The following is a 22,500-nucleotide window of genomic DNA, read 5'->3' as shown; positions in this document are numbered from 1 at the left end:
AGAGAGATGGATATTATTTAATCCAATAAATTACAGTGTTAATAAAGTAATAAACACAGGAGCTTTAACTGCCTTCTACAATGCAGGCTACAGGAAGTTCACTTCAGACAGGAAGTAACGAGGTTCAGGAAAGAGGCGCTAATCCGGACCGCATGCTCACCAAACAGGTATATCTATAAGATACATAACAAAGGAGGGTCTACGATGCACACACACACACATGTTCTACCAAGGCCTCCATGTTTGCAGAGCTGACAGATGTGGGCTCTTGGTGGGAGGTGGTGTGGTCAGTATGGTGTGGTGGTTAGTTTGAGTGGGTGGAGCCTCCTGGGGTGGTGATGAAGATTCATTGTGATGGATTGGGCGTGTTTCAGGCTCGGGTTTGGACGGGGCAGATTTGGGCAGCGAGCGGAGCAGGTGGTTGAGGAGACGAGCACCGAGTGTTTTGTCCATCCAGTCACAGGACAGCAGCAGTGTGTGGACTTCATGCATGCACTGGATGTAGCCGGTGCTGTAACGCTGCTGCGCCTCCGGGTCCAGAATCGGCTCTGATCAGGGGAGAATCGGGACAAATCAGATTTAAAATAACACGCTAAAGCTGAACTTCTGAGTTAGGGTTAAACACATGATGGGCAACGAGCTGAGCCAATCAGGTGCTGATATGCAAATAAAGTACATGTAAGTGTTTTTACATCATTAATTATAAGCCATTCAGCTGCTGATATGCAAATTCAGGCCACACAACAGATGATTCACAGGGAAATAGAGATTCTGATCTATTGAGAAACTATTGGTGTAAACGTGTGTCTCTTTTCTGTAGAATTACTTCATCACACACTTCTCAGGGTTTAGAAACATATTTAGTTTGAGTTTAGGTGCAGAAATCTGAACCAGTGTTCAGTGTGTATGGGGTCAGCGTACCTGTCTGTCTCTCACCTGCAATCTTACTACTCTGGATCTCCTGTAGATGTTTAACTGTCATCTCCAGAATATCAGCTTTCTCCAACTTCGACTGCTACATGAACAGGAAAACAGTGAGGGTTAAAATCATGAGGTGATTTCAGACCTTCACCACAAGTGTGACATCACAGAAACAGATCATTATAATAGTGTATTTATATCACACTATTCAGCACGAGGGCTCCTCAGACAGTCAGGTGAAAGGTTCATGATAGGACAGGCAGAAGGTTTTAAATGTGTGATAAAGAACCGTCCACTTAGTGGTCTGGGGGCGGGGTCTGGCAGTGGGGCCCAGGAGGAGGAGTCTGGTTATTTGTTTGTGGTGTTGAATTTTGTGACATTTTTGTACAGTCATTGATGATTGTTACCATGGAAACAAATTGGTGAGTCGGGCTGGTTTGATGTGACGAAAGTGACATAAAAATTCGCCTGAAAATAACCGACTGTTCACTTTGTAACCGTATTCATTCTCTACAAATTTACACAAAAAACACAACTGACACTGATCACAACACATGACTCCAAATACAAAAACTCCAGTTTTCTGATTTCTTCAGAAATGCTGCCTGATAAAAACATAAAATATAACTAATTATATGTATATTTAGATATAACATCATGCTTAATATTGCAACCAGTGATCTGTGTGTGTGTGTGTGTGTGTGTGTGTGTGTGTGTGTGTGTGTGTGTGTGTGTGTAGCAATGTGACTCACGTCGAGCCCGAAGACTCCCACCATCGTCTCTCTGAGCTGCTCCAGGCAGTGATTAATCCTCTCTCTCCTTTTCCTCTCTATCAGAGGTTTCCTCAACTGGAGAGAGAGAAGAGGAAGGAAAGATGGATGAAATAAAGAGCACATAAACAACAGTAGAGAGAAGTTTGAGTCAGTCGTTCATACCTTCCTCTCGTCCCTGCTGCTGTTCTGGTTGTCTGCGCTCGGGGTCGCACTCGCCGCCGTCATCACTCTCAACCTTTACTGTACTCCTGAGTAACTCCTGGACGCGCGCGTGTGTGTGTGTGTGTGTGTGATTTGTTGAGGACTGTGTGCTGCTCATAGTGCGACTGCCTTTATACAGCCCTGATTAGCATGTGAAAGGAGAGCACACACACACACACACACACACACACACACACACACACACACACACACACACACACACACACACACACACACACACACACACAAACAGAGAGAATAATAACAATAGCATTCTCATTTTCTCTCTCTCTCATACATACACGCCTCCTTTAACTTTTTCTGCCTCTCTCACTGTTACTTCATCACTCTTTAGTTCTCTCCCTCCATGACTCTCTCTCTCTCTCTCTCTCTCACACTCCATCACTCCCACTTTCTTTCTCTCACTCCATTTTAAATATTTTTATCATCTTCCGTTGCTATAAAATTTGAACTTATTCTTCCTTCACGTCTCCACTAATTTCTATATTTCAAACATCTTCTGGTGTCGCTTCCTTATTCCTCAATTTTCTTCATTCATCTAATTTATTTTCTTTCTTTTTGACACAGGATCAGAACTAAAATCAATATGCAACAAGTGTTAACAAGATCTCTCTCTCTCTCTCTCTCTCTCTGCTGTATGATCCTACGGAAACCAGAGCCAGTCCTTAATCTATAAAGCTCTGTGCCTCTTAGTCATTTAAAAATATATATAATCTCAGTATTAATAATCTCTGGTGTTAATCTCATCTTCATGGTCATTATTTTTAACTGGTTCCTCTGAATAAATCAGCAATGAGTTGTTTCATGTTATTTTTGCACGTGTCGCCTCCACGATCTTCAGCCCTGCACTTCTGGGGAAATGGGCGTGGCTTATGAGGACGTCACAAAGTGAAAACGGTAAATTGATGAGAATTCCAGTAGACATGACATCTGAGTGGACAGGACGACCTTCAGAAGAAATCTAGCCAATCAGAATGTCTGTTTGCTTATGTGTACAGAACAAGTGAAAAACGTGTTTAGCAGACTTTATGTGCAGAACATGCAGAAGTAAGAACGATCAGATTGAAAATAGTTAGGATTTGGAATTTACTGAATGTAGAATGCAGAGTATCGTTCTGAATTGGGACACAGCCATTCTAACAGGAGAACTGTTGGAGAGCACAGCTTTAGCTGCTTTGTGGCCAACCTTCCTCCTTCATTCCTCCACAATGAAACGGCGAGCAGATGCGAGTGGGGCAGATGTCCCGCCAGGACCGAGCCGGCGAGGAATTAAACCCCGAGTTCAGCTGTCTGTGTTTGATTTGGGCTGCGCGAGTGCCAGGCGCACGAACAGGACGTGGGAAACTCACACAGACAAAAGAGAGCATTGATCTGAGGCTAATGAGCGTAAAAGAGGGAGTGACCTCCTGCATACAGAGGCCTTCAGGGAAACAAGGAAGTGGGAGGCAGGTGTACAATGCAAAGAGAGAGGGATTGTGATTGTGTGTGTGTGTGTGTGTGTGTGTGTGTTTATAAGGAGTTTGTAAATGGCAGGTGCTGCTCTGGAAACGTCTCATTTATGGCAGATGTTCAGTGAACACTGGGACACTTTCATACTCAGAGATCAATACTTCAATAATGGGTGATTACAGAGTGTTTAAAATCAAAACAACACTGAGAGAGCTGGTCTACTCCAACCTACAACACACACACACACACACAGCCATGTTAGGACCCATGCCGTACTGACTGTAGGCCATCACACAAATTTGTGTGTACACTTTAAATAAGTGTACTGAGATCTCCTTCCCTTCACTTCCTTCTTTACATGTTTACAGGTTTGATTCTCTTTGTAGTTTTTCTGAAATCTGGAATATTTATTTGTATATATGTATATAAAATGTTCTCCTGGAGTGTTTTAATTGCTCTGTGGTGATTGGAAGTGTGTGAGCTCAAATCTGCGCTCCGGTGAAATGCCACCACTGAACCCTTGAGCGAGGCCCATAACCTCCACCTGCTCACTTACAGTGACACAAAAGTCGCTCTGGATAAACGAGAAGGTCAAAATGTTAGCAATATCTTTGATCTTCATGATGCTGTGTGTTCAGGTATCAAACTCTGGGTTCCTACAGGAGCAGGTGGATTTATACTAACATCACACACAGAGTGACTCCATTCAGCTCAGTACATCACTTCTGATCAACTGGACCAGGAGGAAATTTACTGGGTGAAACTGTATGTGCTCATAACTTTTTTTGTTGCTCAGTCTCACACACTTGTATGATTCTCACAGTTTCAGGATAATGCATCATAAGGTCGGGTAAAGGAGGGTGGTTTGGGGCAGTCCATATGTGGAATAATGTGTTCAGTCTCTCCTGAGGGGAAGAAAACAGAGGTCCGAGTATAAATACCCATATTCCCTTGGGGATGTAGAGTGGACACACCCTCTGTGTGAGGCAGTGCTCGACCTTTTTATGTCCTGCTCCACTCCACCATCTGGCTGTCGACGCCTCCAATTCAGAGAGCATGGGGAAATAACGACTTCACCGCCTTTTCACTAACATCCCTCTCTCTCTAGTCTGCGCCTGGAGAGCTCTCCACTGTTCAGTCCTGCTACTGATCACTGTGATCATAATGACATCCCATAATGCACCTCTAAGCCTAGGAGAAAGAACTACACATAGACCAGAGTTGTGGTGAAATGCAAATAAAACCAGCAGATGACAAAGATGTCACAGTGTAACTGGTACATTATGGTTTTTAAAGTTATATTTGTTTATTATATAGAACTTGTTATATTACTCTGAACATGACCTGAAAGAGTCAAATTTACATCTTATTTAGGTGTAAAATATTTCAAAGAATTTAATCATAAAGCTAAATCTTTATACAGAATAAAAATCTGGCCATAATAAAATATTCAATTAAATAAAAGTGAACACAATTCGGACCTAAACATTTACAAATAACATTTTATTTATTATATATTCAAAATTAAAGTAGATTATTGTAGCCTTAATGTGTTTTAATTAACGAATCAATATATTATTATAATTATTATTAATGTGGCCAGAAGGTGGCAGTAACACACAAAAGGAGTGTGAAGGTGTACAGAAAACGAGTGTGTGTGTGTGTGTGTGTGTGTGTGTGTGTGTGTGTGTGTGTGTGTGTGTGTGTGTGTGTGTGTGTTAAGGCATGTTTTTATTGCGTGACATTTGCCAGAGAACACATAAAGAACTGCACACACCACCATCTCAGAGCTTCAGTATGAGATTACATGATCATTAAAAACACCTCCAAATGTTTATGGACAGAAATGAAACTCAATAAAATAATGGAAAAAAATATATATAATTTTTTACAGATAAATGTGTAGGAGAGCCACACACACACACACACACACACACACACACACACTTGTTTTTTTCCCCCATCAGGTTCACACACTTTTATACACTGCATTTAACTCACTCACCTGTTCGCACATGGACCTGTTCTCTGCTCTGAACTTTTCTCTGCTTCATTAGGAACACTTTGTGTCTGTCAGTCAGAGTGACCCAGACACGGCTGCACCACCTGCTCCATAACCCTTACTTTAAAAAAAACACACACACACTTCCTTGTTGGTCTAACTGATATGAACAGACTTAATTGTAAATCATGCATGTGTGAAAAATGTACTAATGACTGAACGTACTGAATGTAGAGCTCGAACCCTGATCTCACAACCTCAGTGTGAGGATTCCACCAGTGTGTACACTCACAGTTACACCAGTCAGGCATAACAGGTAAAGTGAATAACAATTCTTGATTATCTCTTCATACTGACCACTGCAGACCGGGAACAGCCCACGTTTATTTTAAACTCAAGAAATAAAGTATGATAGTGAGAACCGTGTCCGAAAACTAGAGCAGATCGTTTTCAGGATAAGTGCAACACCTGTATTCAGATTATTTTGATTGTAGATAAAATTGTGATAGAAGGTAAATCTGTACAAACCTTTCTACAGGAAGAGCTATAGTATACACAGCTGGTGCAGCCGAGCCGAGAATCCGTCTCTGTATGTGTGCTGTCTCTTATCCTGTCTGTCTGTCTGTCTCTCATCTTGTCTGTCATCCTATCTCTCTCTCTCTCTCTCTCTCTCTCTCTCTCTCTCTCCCTCTCTCTCTCTCTCTCTCTCTGTCTCTCTGCTTCAGTGTTGAGACTGTGTTCTATATGTAGATGGATGTTAGATCAAAATCTCCACCAGGTCTGAGTCAGGTGGTCTGATCTTCTGCCCCGCTGTGTGGGAGACTCGACTCTCAGAAGACTTCACTTGAGTGGAAGGGTAGTCTAGACACACACACATGCACAGAGTGAACCCCTTATTACTGGTTTCAATGATAAAAAGGATAAAAGCTCTCTCTTTCATGTCTATTTTTGTTCCATCTCTCTTTATTCTCATCTTCTCCTTCTGTAATGTTCTCCTATGTTGTCTTCCTCTATTTCCCTTTAAGTGGAACCCTTGAGTTGTTGTTCCCAGGTGGTTTATTTCTTTTTCTCATTTACAAATGGTAATATTATTATTCTTTCTATCTCTCTTTAGTTTTTCCTACTCACCCAATTGGCCTCTCCATCTATCATCTGTTTCATTTGGTTTCGCTCTCACTATTTTTATTCTGTCTATCATTTAGATATGATTTGTTATGCTCTCTCTCTCTCTCTCTCTCTCTCTCTCTCTCTCTCTCTCTCCTTACCCATCCTCGCTGTTCTCCCTCGTCCTGTAGGGGGCATGGCTCTGACATTCTCCGGATTCCTTCCTGTTTGCGTGCTGCTGTCTCTGCTGGCTGATTTAGAATGAAGGGACAGAAGAGGAGTGGAAGGAAGAGAAGAAGAGACAGTGGGGGGCAGTGGAGAAAGAGAGTGAGAGAGCGTGCAGGGAAGGGGAAGAGTGGCTGAGGAGGACAAGAGGAGCGAGGAAGGTGAGGACGTATAAGGAAGAGAGGAAGAGGACATTATCGATGGGAGTGGAAGGGCAGAAATGGACAGAGGAGTTAAGGAGGGAGGAAGAGAGGAGGAAAGAGATGGAACGAGGGATGACAGCGAGGCTGAGAAGGAGGGCACTGTTGGAGGAAGGTGGTTGACATTCTCTTTTCCCAGCAGCACATCTGAAAAACAACAAACCAACAGGAACCAAACCGATGACATCATCACTCAATGTAGCTGCTGCTTGTGTAATAAGTATGATATGAGCCACTGTGTGTGGTGCTGTGATAGTAAAATCATCAACAGTGTGTCATTACATTCCTATAGCTGCATGTCCCAGAGTATGTGATTTCACATATACATCAGAACAATAAACCACAGACCTAACAAACAAATCGCACTTCTATCCCTTTATAGTTGCTTTTATAGTTCTGCAATGTTCCCTCACAGTCTCCCTTTTTATATTGATATAAAGAAATAAGACGCAGCTTATAATGTTAGCAAAAAAATACAAGAACAATTTGAGCGGTAAGTTAGTTCACAGCAAAAAACTAAACAGAAAACAGAAAACCTAATTGTATAGTTGTATATGTAATGACTTTATCAGAGGTACGAATGGTCATTTAGTCGGTACTGGAGTAATGATTTGATTGTTATATAAATTATTAAGCAGTTTAACTGATTTTGATGTTATATATTTTTTTCTGTATTGTACAGTGCACTCACACAAAGAACTGCACTGTTTTTAAGTAATGGTGTGTTTTGGGTTTGACTGAATCACTAAAATACATTTGTGGATAATTACATGTCTGATTTGTGTAATAGGTCTGGGCACCTGGTTCTAATGGACAGTTACACAACTACTGTTTATTATTGGCTGGGATTGTGTGTGTGTGTGTGTGTGTGTGTGTGTGTGTGTGTGTGTGTGTGTGTGTGTGTGTGTGTGTGTGTGAGATAGAATGCATACTTTCAGTCTGTGATGCTTGGCGGGAGTGCATGCTCGTCCCAACAGCGATGGAGGGGACAGAGCGGGCGGGGCGCAGAGGGGCGGAGTCTCTGCGTGAACGGTGCTGCAAAACTTTAATCATCGCAATCTTCTCCAACAGCTGAGCATGAAGATCTTTCATCCTAGACACACAAGCACACACACACACACACACACACACACACACACACACACACACACACACACACACACACACACAAAACTAATCCCTTACTTCCCAGTTCTGAGGTAAATCAAAAGCAGGGTCCATCACAGAACCTATGCAACTAAACTATCTAGATAGCAAACCCAGATAATATTAATAAAATCAAATCAAATCAAATCAAATTTTATTTGTCACATAAACATATACAAGGTACGACATGCAGTGAAATGCTTATTACGACGCATGTCGTACCCTGTATGCATGTGTATGTGACAAATAAAATTTGCTTTGATTTAGTATTAGTATTGAACAGTATTAGTATTAGTATTGAACAGATTGTTAGAGAAACGTTACCAGGTGAGGGCTGCTGTTAAATACCCAGCTGAAAAGATGACGGTAGTAACGGATGGATTCTGTGTACTCCAGTAATCAGTGCAGAGGCAGTAAACACTGTACTGCTGGGCAGTAGGTCCTTTAGCAGCTGTGCCAACTGAGTACTAATGCAGCTGTAGGAGGATCAAAATACCTGCAGATCTGACTGAACCCTCTCTGGCATTTGCACAATTAATATTAAAACTTGTTTAACTCTCCTCATCTCTGCAGTACAGATATCTCAGTGTCTAGGGACCAGGGTCAAATAAACAATCTATACCCAGGAACAAAAAAAATGTTTTCCAAATGACTCCAGGGGGCCTCAGGGACAAGTGGAGCCTTTTTGGACCTATTGTTTCCATAGCAACTACACATCAAGTCTGAGCACAGAGGCCTAAATATCCATACAGTTCCAAAAATATCAACATATGGTCTAAGAGACCTTTAGTAAAGACAGACAGACTTCATTTTTATAACCACATCATCTGTGTAACGCTGCTTTGAGACAATGTTCATTGTTAAAAGAGCTGTACAAATATAAACGAATTGAATTGAATTGAATAGTATAATAAAGCTATGAGAACAATTTAATTAGTTTGCTTTGTTTTTATTTGTGTGTTTATGTGTGTGTGTGTGTTGTGTGTTTGTGTACCTGGTCTCGATGTCCTGACAGTGGCGGTTGTATGTTTTATCGTCTCCCTCATGAGGCCACAGACACGTGTCACTATAACTGCCACTGCGAGAATGTTGCATAATGGTTGTGTCCCTGCACACACACACACACACACAACACACACACACACATACACACACACACACAAAACATTCTGATATTTTCCCAGTCTATTATTATCAATTATCTACATTGTTGTCTTGGTGTGTGTATGTGTACAGGTTTGTGTGCGTGTGTATGGTGTATAGGTTAGAGTGTGTGTGTATGTGTGTGTGTGTGTGTGTAATGTGTAGTTGATTCTGTGTGTGTTTATATTTGTGAATGTTTATGTGTATGTATATAGTGTATATCTTTGTGTGTGTGTGTGTGTGTGTGTGTGTGTACCTCTGTGCGGCCGCCGTTGCCGCTGCCTCCATGGCAAACTGCCTCATTGCGCTCTCCTCTAAGTATTTCTGTTCCCAGCGCATCCTGTCTGCCTCCAATCCCAGAATCCTCTCTTCTCTCTCCCTCAGCAGGTCCAGCAGGGCCGGGGGGCTGGACTCACCCACACCTACGCCAGCACGCTACATACACACACACACACACACACACACACACACACACACACACATACACACACACACACGGGTAAGCTCGATTTGAAAGAAGCATTTTGTTAGAGTTTTAAAGAACACTATACCAAATCAACTAAATAATGATTATGAATAATGAAAATAATGATTCTCTTATTTTTACAGTGATGAATAATATGATGCATATATGATGAGTTCATCACTGATACACTTCAATTATAGGTAATGAAAAAACCTATAAAGCTTCTATCTAAAGCCAATTCACACTGGACATGAAGTCCAATTAAAAAAGCATTTTGCCGCATAATGGTTCTGTTATAATTAACTAATATTTCTCTACAGCACTGAAGACTATGAGCCTGTTATGTCCTGAACACCTAAACACTGATTGGTTGACAGTGGTATAGGAGGCCTTTTAAATAGTTATTCTCCTGCTTTCAACTCTCATTTCTTATTTTCTGTCATTTAAAAAAAAAAAAAAATTATTTGCCTTTGAAATGGGTCTAAAGAGGTTCCGTTATCCCAACAGATTACGGAACCTCTTTAGAACCATTTCCCAGGCTAAGAAATTATTATTTTTTTAAATGTCCTTCTATCTAACATTTGAGATTCTAGTTTTGAGCTGCTCTTTTTTACAACTCATTTTTCTCTCCTTTATTTGTTGTAGACTAAACAAGTGAAAGCTCCACTATTTAATTTTCATTCGAAATTGAACATGCCCTTCATGTGTATTTGTGTAAACTATGTGTCTATAGAGATGAATGTGTAGTTTTCAGTGTGAAGGACTAGACCTCAAATATTCTGAGATCATAATGGATTCGTGCTGCTATAAGGGAAGTTATAGTCATATGGTGAGTGTGTATTATGTACTACATTATAACATTATACAAATAGATCTGGTTTGATAACTTCATCTACCGTAATTTCCGGACTATTAGGCGCACCCATATATAAGCCGCACTTTGAATTTGACAAAGATTTTAATTTTGAACATAAATAAGCCGAAACTAATGAACTTTACACGAGTTACGAGGGAAATATCAAGGTCCGTGACGTCGGAGTGACGTGGGGCCGCGTTCCCGTGGGTTTACCACCTGCAGGAGGGACCGTAAGGGACGGTGCTGTGAGGATTGGGCAGCAGTCGAAGGCGGGGGCCTGCGACCCGAGTTACGGATAAGCGGGAGAAAATGAATGAAATAATGAATGAATGAATAATAACCTTAACACAGGCTTTAACGAAAGACAGTGTCTGTAACACGGTGTAACGGGTGAAATATGTTGTGGCTCCTTTAAGAGCAGACCGGCATTTTGGGAATAGCCTGCTGCCGCATTTTTCCTGTATTACTGCATGTGTGCAAGGCCGAGGAATATGTCCTTATTATTTTCTGATGCTCAGTTCTAAGTTTCTTTGACTAACCCGTAATGCTGTTACCAAGAAAAATAAAAAAGCACGAGTTTTGGAAACCTGTCTGTGCTTATATGATTTCTGTTGCAACTGGAGTTAGTGAGTGAGCGGCAGGTCAAACGTCAGAGGAACCTCATCCATATTTATGATGTGGTGCGGCCCGATTCGGTGGGAGCGTGTCTGATTTAATATAAAGAGTTTCATTGGTTCACCTGAACCCATTCCGCAATTTCATTGGTCTAATGTTATGGGGCTCAGTTTTTTGGCTTTAAAGCTTGTGAAACCGGGAAAAACCCAGGAAAAATCCATAAATTAGCCGCTTCGTTGTTTACGCCGCAGGGTTCAAAGCGTGGGGGAAAAGTAGCGGCTTATAGTCCGGAAAATACGGTATATTTTTTACCCGGAGTAATTCTTTTTCTCTCCAGTTAGCCTGTGACATCAATTCCCCAAAAGAAAGTCTGTCAATAATTTATTAATGCTTAATCCTATTATTAAATTGATTTGATTCAGCAGGACAGTTTTATTGGTTCTGGGTTTGTGGCTGCTCAGGTTATTATGAAGGTATAAAAATCCTATTATAGCTGAATTTTTTCAGCAGTTATTGCGTAGCTCTTAACCTCTTTTTATTCCTGAGTTATAATTGAGTTTGCACTGTATCTGTGAACTTGCACATGAAGAAAATGTCGAGGGAATTAACCGCTGAAGGCCGAGCTGTACTGAATCAGGTTTAAGAGGTAACTCAGGTTCAGGTTTCTCCTGCTAGATCACCAGGTACATCTGAGATCTTCTAAACAGTACACAGACTTAAAAAAATAAAACGCTGAACATGACTAAGAGCAGTTCCAATTAAACCCTGAGAATGAAGGCAGAGCAAACACAGGGACTACAGGAGGAAGAAGGAAAAAGAGAAAAGCTAAAGGCTCAAGGCTCATCAACAGTGTGTGTATGTGTAGTTTACAGAAGCACATAAATTAGAGGCAAAGTAATGTTGTGATTATTATTGTAAATACAGTGTGTATACACCTGTTGAGATCTCAGTGTCTCCAGCTCTCGCTCTAGTCGTGTCCTCAGGCGTTTCTCCAGCTGTTCTCGTTTCTCACATGCTCCCTGAAGCTGTGCCAGAGCCTGCTGCAGACGCTCCACACGCTCCACGTAAACACACTTTCTCCCCAACTATTCTCCCGACACACACACACAAACATACAGCATAATCAGTTTATGTGGCTCGTCGCTGTAAATGACCTGTTACTCTGGAAACGATAAAGTATCACATGTTGGTAATGGTCGGATTAGGATGTATAGATAGATAGAGAGTACCTCTTCCTCCAGTCTGACCACTTTGCTCTGAGCGTTGTTCAGGGCCTGTTCTAAAATCTCTATATGGCGTTGCTGATCTTCATTGGCTGAACGAAGAGACTCTGCCTCTGTCTCCAGCCTCTTTAGACTCTCCCTCCCTGGGAGACAGAAGACAAACACTGACATTATCGAAGAGTATAATCAAACTTAGAGAAAATGGTCAGAAAAAAAGAAAGATTCCAGAAGCTGTAATTAGGGCATATATTGATATTGCTCTCAATTTATATTATATTATATTTATCCACACAGGAAAATCTCAAAAGTGACGGAGCTCCACCTTTATGCTTCAGATAAAATACCTAAAACTAAAAAAAAAAGCCTATTTCATAACACGCTGCATGTAGTGTATTATAATGAAAAAGAACACAAACTCAGGCACAGATTCATACATTTAATAAAGAGCCAGAGAGTGATCACACTCTCATCTCCCTCCTTTAAGATTTTGCTCATCAGCCCAAAAACCGGTACACAGAAGCTCCAGCATTTCAACCTGCATTTAGAAGGATGTTCTGTAACTACTAGTTCAACAGTAAAAGACCTGGGAGTTATTATACACACCAACTTGTCTTTTAAAAATCATATCAACCATGTTACAAAAACCTTCTTCACATTAGAAATATTGCTAAGCTAAGAAACATGTTGTCTATATCTGATGCAGAGAAGCTCGTCCGTGCGTTCATGACCTCCAGACTGGACTATTGTAATGCATTACTAGGTGGAAGTCCTGCATCATTAATAAACAAGCTACAGTTTGTCCAGAATGCAGCAGCAAGAGTTCTCACAAGGTGGAGAAAATATCACCATATAACTCCAATCTTCTCATCCATACACTGGCTTCCTGTTAAGTTTTAAATCCACTACAAACTACTGCTACTTACCTACAAAACACTAAATAGTTTATCTCCATGTATCTCCAGTCTTCTAACACGCTACAATCCGTCACGCTCCCTGAGATCTCAAAACTCTGGACTTCTGGTAGTAGAATAGCAAAGTCCACTAAAGGTGGTAGAACATTCTCACATTTAGCTCCTAAACTCTGGAATAGTCTTCCTGACAGTGTTCGGGGTTCAGACACACTCTCCCAGTTTAAGTGCAGATTAAAGACGTATGTTTTTAGCGAGTTCTACACATAACACACATCACATCATAACCTTGTGCTCCAGAACATCTGATCACATCACATTATCAACTTGTGCTGTTAATATCATGAACAGCAGCTACGCTAATTCCTCTCCACTGCTTCTCTTTCTCTCCCCATCCCGAGGCTTCCTGAGGTTGCTCCAGCTCCAGTCACGTCCCACCTCATGAAGATTATGAACCTTTAAAGAAGTGGATGCCTGCAAACATCCCAAACCATCGAGAGACGTACCAGTGCCTTTTAGATCCCACTTCATGTGGTGTTTGGACACTGAAACTCTTTGAGTGTTTAAAGGCTCTGGCATGGAGAAGCTGGTGTTGGATCTGTAATGATTTTAGAAGTTGAGCTATTTTATGAGTTGCTCAGTAGCTCCTGGTTCTACAACGTCAACTGACTGTATAAGACTGTAGAAAGAACATCACTCATAATCACACACTCCAGTGCTCATGTTAGTTCTCACTCTCCAGTGTTCTGGATTGTTTAAAGACTATAATCACACTCTTGATGTCACCCAAATCAGGATGAGGTTCCCCTTTTTTAGTCTGGTTTCTCTCAAGGTTACTTCCTGATTCATCTAAGGTAGTTTTTCACCACAGTCACCCCCAGTCTTCATCATCAGGGATAAACACATCATTCACCTTCATTCTTAAATTCGGTAAAACTGTTTTGAGACCATGTCCGCTGTGAAAAATGCTACAGAAATAAACTTGAACTTAAACTTGAATACCTGTGAGTAATTCATCAGTACTTTTTGTTCAACCTTTAGCTGTTGTGCAAATATTATTTTACTTTCTTAAAATAAAGAAATCTTACTGCATTAGCTGTTATGGCTTTGGAAGGTTTTAAAATAAACTCTGCTGCTAGACGCCATTATCAGTGTTTATTCAGTCACTGTTGTTTTGGAGGAAGTAAGATAATTCTCTCTACTCCTTTTATAGAGGGAGGGAACGAAAGAAACAGAATGTTTAGCCCTCACCCAGAGCAGCAGTGAATTTCTCTTCTTTATTTAGTTAAAGTACAAAACAAAGCAAAGTTGATTTCACGACTGACTGCGTAACAGCACATACCCAGGTGTTTTATTTCTCTTCAATCCAATTAAATTTACATTTAATGCTGTACACTAATTTATCATCACTGGATTGTGCTCTTTAACGTCCCTGTGAATGAACTGTTACTATAGAAACCATAACATATTAGAACATTCATATAAACCTGCGACTTGTTTTAAATGAATCCACATTATCTGGCCAATCTGGCAATCCAGAACTCGTTAACACTGTTGTGTAAAATAATTAAACAATTAGCACGATATGAACGTACAACACACCAGATAACAGACTCGACACACCAGACCAGGATTTGCTGAAGTGATTTATGTGTCTAGTGTGAACTCACTCTCTGAGAGGTAAATCTGGCCGTCCTCCTGCCCTTCTGTGTCCTGGTGTGCCAGTTTGCGATTGGCTGTTTCCAAACAATCTGAATTTAAAAAGATGGGAAAAAATAAAGGATATAAACAACTGTGTTAAATGTTGCACTTACACAAGGTTTTTAATAAACAAAGATACCGACACAGACACGGACGCTTCCAGATTTGGTTGTTTTAGAGATAGAAATGATTGAAGGCATCTCCCACCTCTTAGGTCTCGATTGAAGTCATGCAGGCGCCTGATTTCCCCTTCCAGTTTCATCCGCATGGTTTTGTCCAGAGTCTCACGCTTGGATGAGCTTCTTACCAGATTCTCATAGGCGTCTGAGAGACGCTGGACTTCCACTTCCAACTACACACAAGTACACAGATCATCACTATCTCTCCGAATATTCAGTCATCATCAGTTTTTCTGTCATTTCCATCTTGAATCACAGTCACACTCAGGGTTTTATTTAGAGTTTAATATAGTTTGATGTAAACACGAGGTCAGGCTGAAATGTATTTATCGGTTGAATATGTAGTCAAAAACCCTATTTGTGGTCTAGCTGCTACTGGAACCCTGACCTCAGACGAGGGCTGGGCCATTTTTAAACGTTTTTAATAAATTTCGAATTTACTTTAAATTTCAATGCGAATTTAAATTGACGCATTGCGATTTTTAATAAAAACGTTGACACGTATTTATTTATACCATGTTGACCACTTTTCCTTAACCAGATGTTTATTCAAATGACTAATAAAGAGAATGTTACTTTAGTCATGTTGATGATGAATGTAAGGAACTTTCCCTTTGTAAATACTAAAATAACTAATATTTTTGCCCTCACTACATACCCGTTGCAGTTTGCTGTTTTTTTCATTCTGGTTCAGCAGCTCCTGTCTGAGTCTTTGGTTTTCATCACTGAGAAAAGCCATCATGTGCTGGGCATGACTCATCATGGAGAACGCCTCAGCAGGTACGATCTGTCCCTGCGGGGGCAAACGTGTACACGATCCGATCTGTGGTGCAACAGGTGTCATTACACTGGAAATCTGTGCCAGAGGAGATTCGATGGAGAGTGGTGTTGGTTCTGGAGCAGGACTGGTACTGGACGGGTATGCTGGTTGAACTTTGGCTCTGTAAGGATATTCAGGAGGAGGACCTCGAGATTCTAAGGAACCTTTATGTGATGAAGGAGCAGTGTATTTGCTGGACGACGAAGGAGATGTCGCTGTTCGTTCTTCTCTATTAGGTGACGTCTCTCTGGGCTGCTTGGCTCCGTTTCTTTCCAAACTGAGTTGCATGATGCGCTCGCTGAGGGAGCGGACATGGCCCTGTTCGAGCCCGGCTAAACCTTCGTCCACTCCCGAGAACCCTCGCTGGAGCCATGAATGACCTTCAGCTTGAGCAAAGGAGGAAAGTGAGGGAGCAGAGGAGAGAGATGAAGAACAGGAGCTGGTGCTGCTGGGGACGTGTGGGTTCACCTGTAAACTGATCTGTGGGTTCTGGCATTGATTTGGATTGTTGAGAACCTGGCTAGTGTTTTTTAGACTTGTGTATGAATGACCTGGATTTGTGAGCGTGTTCCCCATGTTCAGAACATGTGTGTGTGTATGGGACACGTTCTGCTCTTCGTTCTGTCCCCTGAAAAGCTGAGACTGGGATTTAGCCTCTTCATACGACGGAAGTTCTAATGCTCCAAGACCAGGGAGAGCGAGAGTCACCTGGATGCTTGCTGTTGTGTTTTGTGTTTCTTTAGAGTTATTTTCCATAGAGCTGCTGTCCACCTGGTGCTCCTGACCCTGCGGCTCCTGACGGGGCTGCGTCTCTGGGAACAGAGTCTCCACTGAGGAGGGATTGATAAGTGACGCCATGGCTTGGCTCTCTGGACTGACTCCACTTTCATGGTGCAGGTTTTCCTGCATCAGGCGTTGCAGAACGGGTCCGGAAACGACAACGGTGTCGTCAGAGTCGCTGTGCATGATAAAGCCTGAGAACACCTGAGAGACCTCACCTGGAGAGCAACAGGTAAGCAGTCAATGAATAATAATAATTATTATAATAATAATTATAATAATAATAATAATAATAATAACAATAATAATAGAGACTATTAATAATAAATGTATAATTATTATTGTTATTATTATTCTTATTATTACTATTATGCTCTGACAATGGTGAATTTCTTCTTTTTTTAAATGAGGGTGTAGCAAATTTCCAGACTGGAATTTTTTTTGCAGAATTTTGCCAACTATTTCCTTAGATGGTTAAAATAAATTGCATGTTTATTTACATTTTAGAAACAGTTAAAGACTGGAAACTGGACTACACTTCTAGTACAAGCTGAGGAGTGTGTGTGTGTGTGTGTGTGTGTGTGTGTGTGTGTGTGTGTGTGTGTGTGTGTGGACACCCGTGATCACCGCCATCACATTCCAAATGCTATTTTAGGATTATAATTATAAACCCCACTGCAGTCGCAGCAGCTGGTGAAAGTTTTAGATGCCAGAATGGGAAATGAGAGCCGTGAGCAGGAGGACACGAAAATACTCAAGGTCCAAACCCACACACACACACACACACACACACACACACACTCACGAAACAGTAACACACACAACATCTAACATCCTTCATCCAAGGCCGACTCAGAAGCCATGACTTCTCTCATTAATGTAGTCTCTCAGAGCTCAGTGAGTCTCAGTGATATCAGTGAATGAAGTTCCTGCTGTGTTCCTCCTTGTGTTTTTGGGCTGAAAGTGCAGACTCCTGCTGATCTGCTGCGTGTTTCCTGTTGGAAATGTTTGCATGAGCAATCACAACGTTAAATACGTGCTGATATGAAACGGACCCTGACTAAAGTGGACATTACAGTAGAGACCTTCAGGAGTTCTCAGTGCCATCAAGTGGATTATGATACACCATACAATACACACACTACACACATCACATACAATACACACACTACACACACAATACACACTACACACATCACATACAATACACACACTACACACACAATACACACTACACACATCATATACAATACACACACTACACACACAATACACACACTACACACATCACATACAATACACACACTACACACACAATACACACTACACACATCACATACAATACACACACTACACACATCACATACAATACACACACTACACACACAATACACACTACACACATCACATACAATACACACACTACACACACAATACACACTACACACATCATATACAATACACACACTACACACACAATACACACACTACACACATCACATACAATACACACACTACACACACAATACACACTACACACATCACATACAATACACACACTACATACACAATACACACTACACACATCACATACAATACACACACTACACACATCACATACAATACACAGACTACACACACAATACACACTACACACATCACATACAATACACACACTACACACACCACATACAATACACACACCACATACAATAGGCACACTACACACACCACATAAAATACACACACTACACACATCACATACAATACATACACTACACACATCACATACAATACACACACAATACACACACCACATATAATACACACACTACACACACCACATACAATACACACATCACATACAATACACACACTACACACACAATACACAATACACACATCACATACAATACACACACTACACACACCACATACAATACACACACTACACACACCACATACAATACACACACCACATACATCACATACAATACACACACCACATACAGTACACACACTACACACATCACATACAATACATACACTACACACATCACATACAATACATACACTACACACATCACATACAATACACACATTACACACACCACATACAATACACACACCACATACAATAGGCACACTACACACACCACATAAAATACACACACTACACACATCACATACAATACACACACTACACACATCACATACAATACACACACTACACACACAATACACTACACACATCACATACAATACACACACAATACACACTACACACATCACATACAATACACACACTACACACACCACATAAAATACACACACTACACACACAATACACACTACACACACCACATACAATAGGCACACTACACACACCACATAAAATACACACACTACACACATCACATACAATACACACACTACACACATCACATACAATACACACACTACACACACAATACACTACACACATCACATACAATACACACACAATACACACTACACACATCACATACAATACACACACTACACACACCACATAAAATACACACACTACACACACAATACACACTACACACACCACATACAATAGGCACACTACACACACCACATAAAATACACACACTACACACATCACATACAATACACACACTACACACATCACATACAATACACACACTACACACACAATACACACTACACACACCACATACAATACACACACTACACACACCACATACAATACACACACTACACACATCACATACAATACACACACTACACACACAATACACACTACACACACCACATACAATACACACACTACACACACCACATACAATACACACACTACACACTTCACATACAATACACACACTACACACACAATACACACTACACACACCACATACAATACACACACTACACACACAATACACACTACACACACCACATACAATACACACACTACACACACCACATACAATACACACACTACACACTTCACATACAATACACACACACACACACACACACACACACACACACACACACATATATATATATATATAGTACTACTATTGCCCAGTATGCAGTATTATTGTACTGTACACTTCTACAGATAAAGAACACATAACAGTGCTATAAGTGAGATTATAACAGTATAATAGTGCCAAGCTGTTAAAACGGTTCGCCTCACACGCGCATGCGCACGAGGTGAGTGACGGTAAAAGAATCCCGTTAGCCGAGTTAGCTTCAAAATTTACCTCAGAAAGTTTTTCACGCAACTATTCAGTCCACTTTCATAGTACAATTAAAAAACAAACAGACGAAATAAAGCGTATTTGTTGTTCTTTACCCGAGTTTAGAGTTCACCCTGAACTCGTGAGTGTGAGGTGATGAGCAGCTCCTCCATTCTCACACAACTTTCTCAACTCTATTAACAATCCGACAGATCTTTCTTCTTCTCAGGCAAACTGATCATAAAAATAATCACAAACGCTTATTTTATAGCCTGTTATAACGTTCGAGTTGTTTAGTTTTTAAAAAGGTTATAAATAAATACATCTCTCCCCTGCAGCAGCACCGTTAGCCTTCAGGTCAAACTTTTCTTTTTGTTCTGCACCCGCTTCCGTCCAAAACCACACGCCTACTCGTGTGACTCGCTGTGATTGGTCAGTGTCTCGCGCTCGCGAAGAGAATCGACTCCTCAATCACGAATATTTTGACTCATTCCACTGAACCGATTCTTTCTAAATAAATCTTTTAATCAGAGTTTTATCGAATCTTGATGAAAGTCAAAGTACAGAAGTCGTAAGAGGCCATGTATTATAAATGTGTTCTTTCTGGCTTTCTCGTTTTCATGACATAATTCTTTCGTGTTCTCGACATAAACATTGTTTCCTCGTGATCAGTACTCATTTTTCTATGTATTCGACATTGAGAATGTTCTAGAGGCAACACCATGGATATTAAGCATAAACATTATTAAGCACAAAACAACTCGTTATGTCGAGATCACAAGAAAGCAAGAAAGAAAATTAATAAAAAGCACTGAGGAGGCAAATAATGAACCAAGTAACACATCAAATCTAGAAATTAAGATACCAATGAGTCCTATGTTACATTACATTCTCTGATATTTATTTTTTTTATTTTTTTATTTATTTAAAGAACTATATAGATTATATATTATTGTACATTTCAGTAATACTTCAGTTTCCATGTGATTTTTTTGTTAATTTAATTAATTTAATTATTAAATAATAATAAATGAGAGATTTTATCAACTCCAGACATCTCCATCATAAAAAGAACACCCGTAAATGCCCTCAACGAAACCAAGCGGTTATCAAACCCATTACAACCTCTGTTCAATATTCACTTATTCATTCCAAAACATTCACTAATAACTTATTAATGTTTCAGTAATAATAGTTTTCATACGCCTCCTGGACACTGTTTCACTTAAACATGCACTCTGTCTACCTGTTTTCCTTCCCTGTGTACACTCTAAAGGAATAAAACTTTCTTTTCGGCTTCTCCCGTTAGGGGGCGCCACAGCGGATCCTCCGCACGTTTGATTTGGCACATGTTTTACGCTGGATGCCCTTCCTAACGCAACCCTCCCCAATTTATCCGGGCTTGGGACCGGCACTAAGAGTGGCTGGGGATGGTTCCCTGACCGGGAATCGAACCCGGGTCGCAGCGCTGCATCTTAACCACTAGACCACCAGGGGACCTACACTCTAAAGGAATAAAATAATAAAAAAAAAAAAACAGATTTGTGTGATATGGAGATGTGGTGTGTGTGTGTGTGTGTGTGTGTGTGTGTGTGTGTGTGTGTGTGTGTGTGTGTGTGTGTGTGTGTGTGTGTGTGTGTGTGTGTGTGTTCATACCATACAGCATGTCAAGAGACGGCTGGTGCTGGTGGATTCCGATGTGATCTAGACACTGAGCAACATCATCAGGGATCCAGTGATCTCCAGGCTCCATGTTCTTGTCCTGTCTGGATAAAATATAATGGGATAAGGTACGATTATCTATCTATCTATCTATCTATCTATCTATCTATCTATCTATCTATCTATCTATCTATCTATCTATCTATCTATCTATCTATCTATCTATCTATCTATCTATCTATCTATCTATCTATCTATCTATCTATCTATCTATCTATCGACTCTGATGAATATCTGTACTTTATAATGTAACACTTGTATAATATATAATACTATTTTTTTTTATTTCACTTTAAATGGCCAATTAAAGTAATAGTTATATGACCATATCATGACAGAACTGCTATAATTAATAGTATCACTGTGTATTGCATAATTCAAGGAAACAGTAGTATTATATAGATTATAATAGCAGAGAAGTAACGTACACATGGACTTATCCAGTCCAGTATAATACAATAACAGTACTATATAATCGTATTATAGCAGAGACGTAACGTTCACGACGACATGAAGGTGAACTTTAAGCACAGACGTTGTGTACTATATAGATTTCGACATGTGAGCATATTACTGTAGTACATGTAATACTTTCACTTTACTTATCTACCAGTTTACATTCTTCTTTAGAGAAATAGATATAAATCATCCACCTTTAGTTCAGAGTTTTTTGTGGTTTTCCTTTGGTCCTCCAGTTTCCTCCCACCGACTGAAAATCATGCTTGTGAGTGGATTGGCTGAGCTAAATCCCCTGGGTGCAAAAATGTGTGTGTGTGTGTGTGTGTGTGTGT

The 22,500-nt window shown here is 40.5% G+C and overlaps 2 protein-coding genes across 8 annotated transcripts in view; both read right to left on the bottom strand.

Moving 5' to 3' along the window:
* Positions 1-213: 213 nt before the first annotated feature.
* Positions 214-2,542, bottom strand: her8.2 (hairy-related 8.2). Of its 4 annotated transcripts, none has more exons than XM_083526166.1 (4): positions 1,857-2,542; positions 1,674-1,769; positions 922-1,015; positions 214-548 (listed from the first exon to the last, which is right to left on the bottom strand). In XM_083526166.1, the coding sequence occupies exons 1-4, from the start codon at positions 1,917-1,919 to the stop codon at positions 226-228; spliced, it is 576 nt and encodes a 191-aa protein (XP_083382292.1). In that variant the 5' UTR covers positions 1,920-2,542; the 3' UTR covers positions 214-225. The 4 variants fall into 4 exon arrangements, with proteins under 4 accessions (XP_083382292.1, XP_083382294.1, XP_083382293.1 ...); XM_083526168.1 differs by having other exon boundaries at positions 937-1,015; XM_083526167.1 differs by having other exon boundaries at positions 922-1,012.
* A 2,085-nt stretch (positions 2,543-4,627) lies between these two features.
* Positions 4,628-22,500, bottom strand: part of amotl1 (angiomotin like 1) — an 18,412-nt gene continuing 539 nt past the window's right edge. For 2 of the 4 annotated variants that reach the window (XM_083525625.1, XM_083525626.1), the window contains 11 exons: positions 21,644-21,753; positions 15,792-16,951; positions 15,162-15,306; positions 14,924-15,004; positions 12,352-12,488; positions 12,058-12,207; positions 9,442-9,620; positions 9,037-9,150; positions 7,829-7,989; positions 6,633-7,043; positions 4,628-6,228 (listed from right to left, as the gene is read on the bottom strand). In XM_083525625.1, the coding sequence (XP_083381751.1) occupies positions 6,125-6,228; positions 6,633-7,043; positions 7,829-7,989; positions 9,037-9,150; positions 9,442-9,620; positions 12,058-12,207; positions 12,352-12,488; positions 14,924-15,004; positions 15,162-15,306; positions 15,792-16,951; positions 21,644-21,740 (2,739 nt within the window). In that variant the 5' untranslated portion in view covers positions 21,741-21,753 and the 3' untranslated portion in view covers positions 4,628-6,124. Of the gene's footprint in view, positions 6,229-6,632; positions 7,044-7,828; positions 7,990-9,036; positions 9,151-9,441; positions 9,621-12,057; positions 12,208-12,351; positions 12,489-14,923; positions 15,005-15,161; positions 15,307-15,791; positions 16,952-20,103; positions 20,384-21,643; positions 21,754-22,500 lie in introns of those variants that run through there. The other 2 variants (XM_083525624.1, XM_083525627.1) reach the window with 2 other exon arrangements.

This window comes from Silurus aristotelis, assembly GCF_946808225.1.
Source record: "Silurus aristotelis genome assembly, chromosome: 22".
In the NCBI taxonomy this organism is placed as follows: domain Eukaryota; kingdom Metazoa; phylum Chordata; class Actinopteri; order Siluriformes; family Siluridae; genus Silurus; species Silurus aristotelis.
Note: the sequence above shows the minus strand (reverse complement) of the source record. Positions and strands in the feature narration are given on the sequence as shown.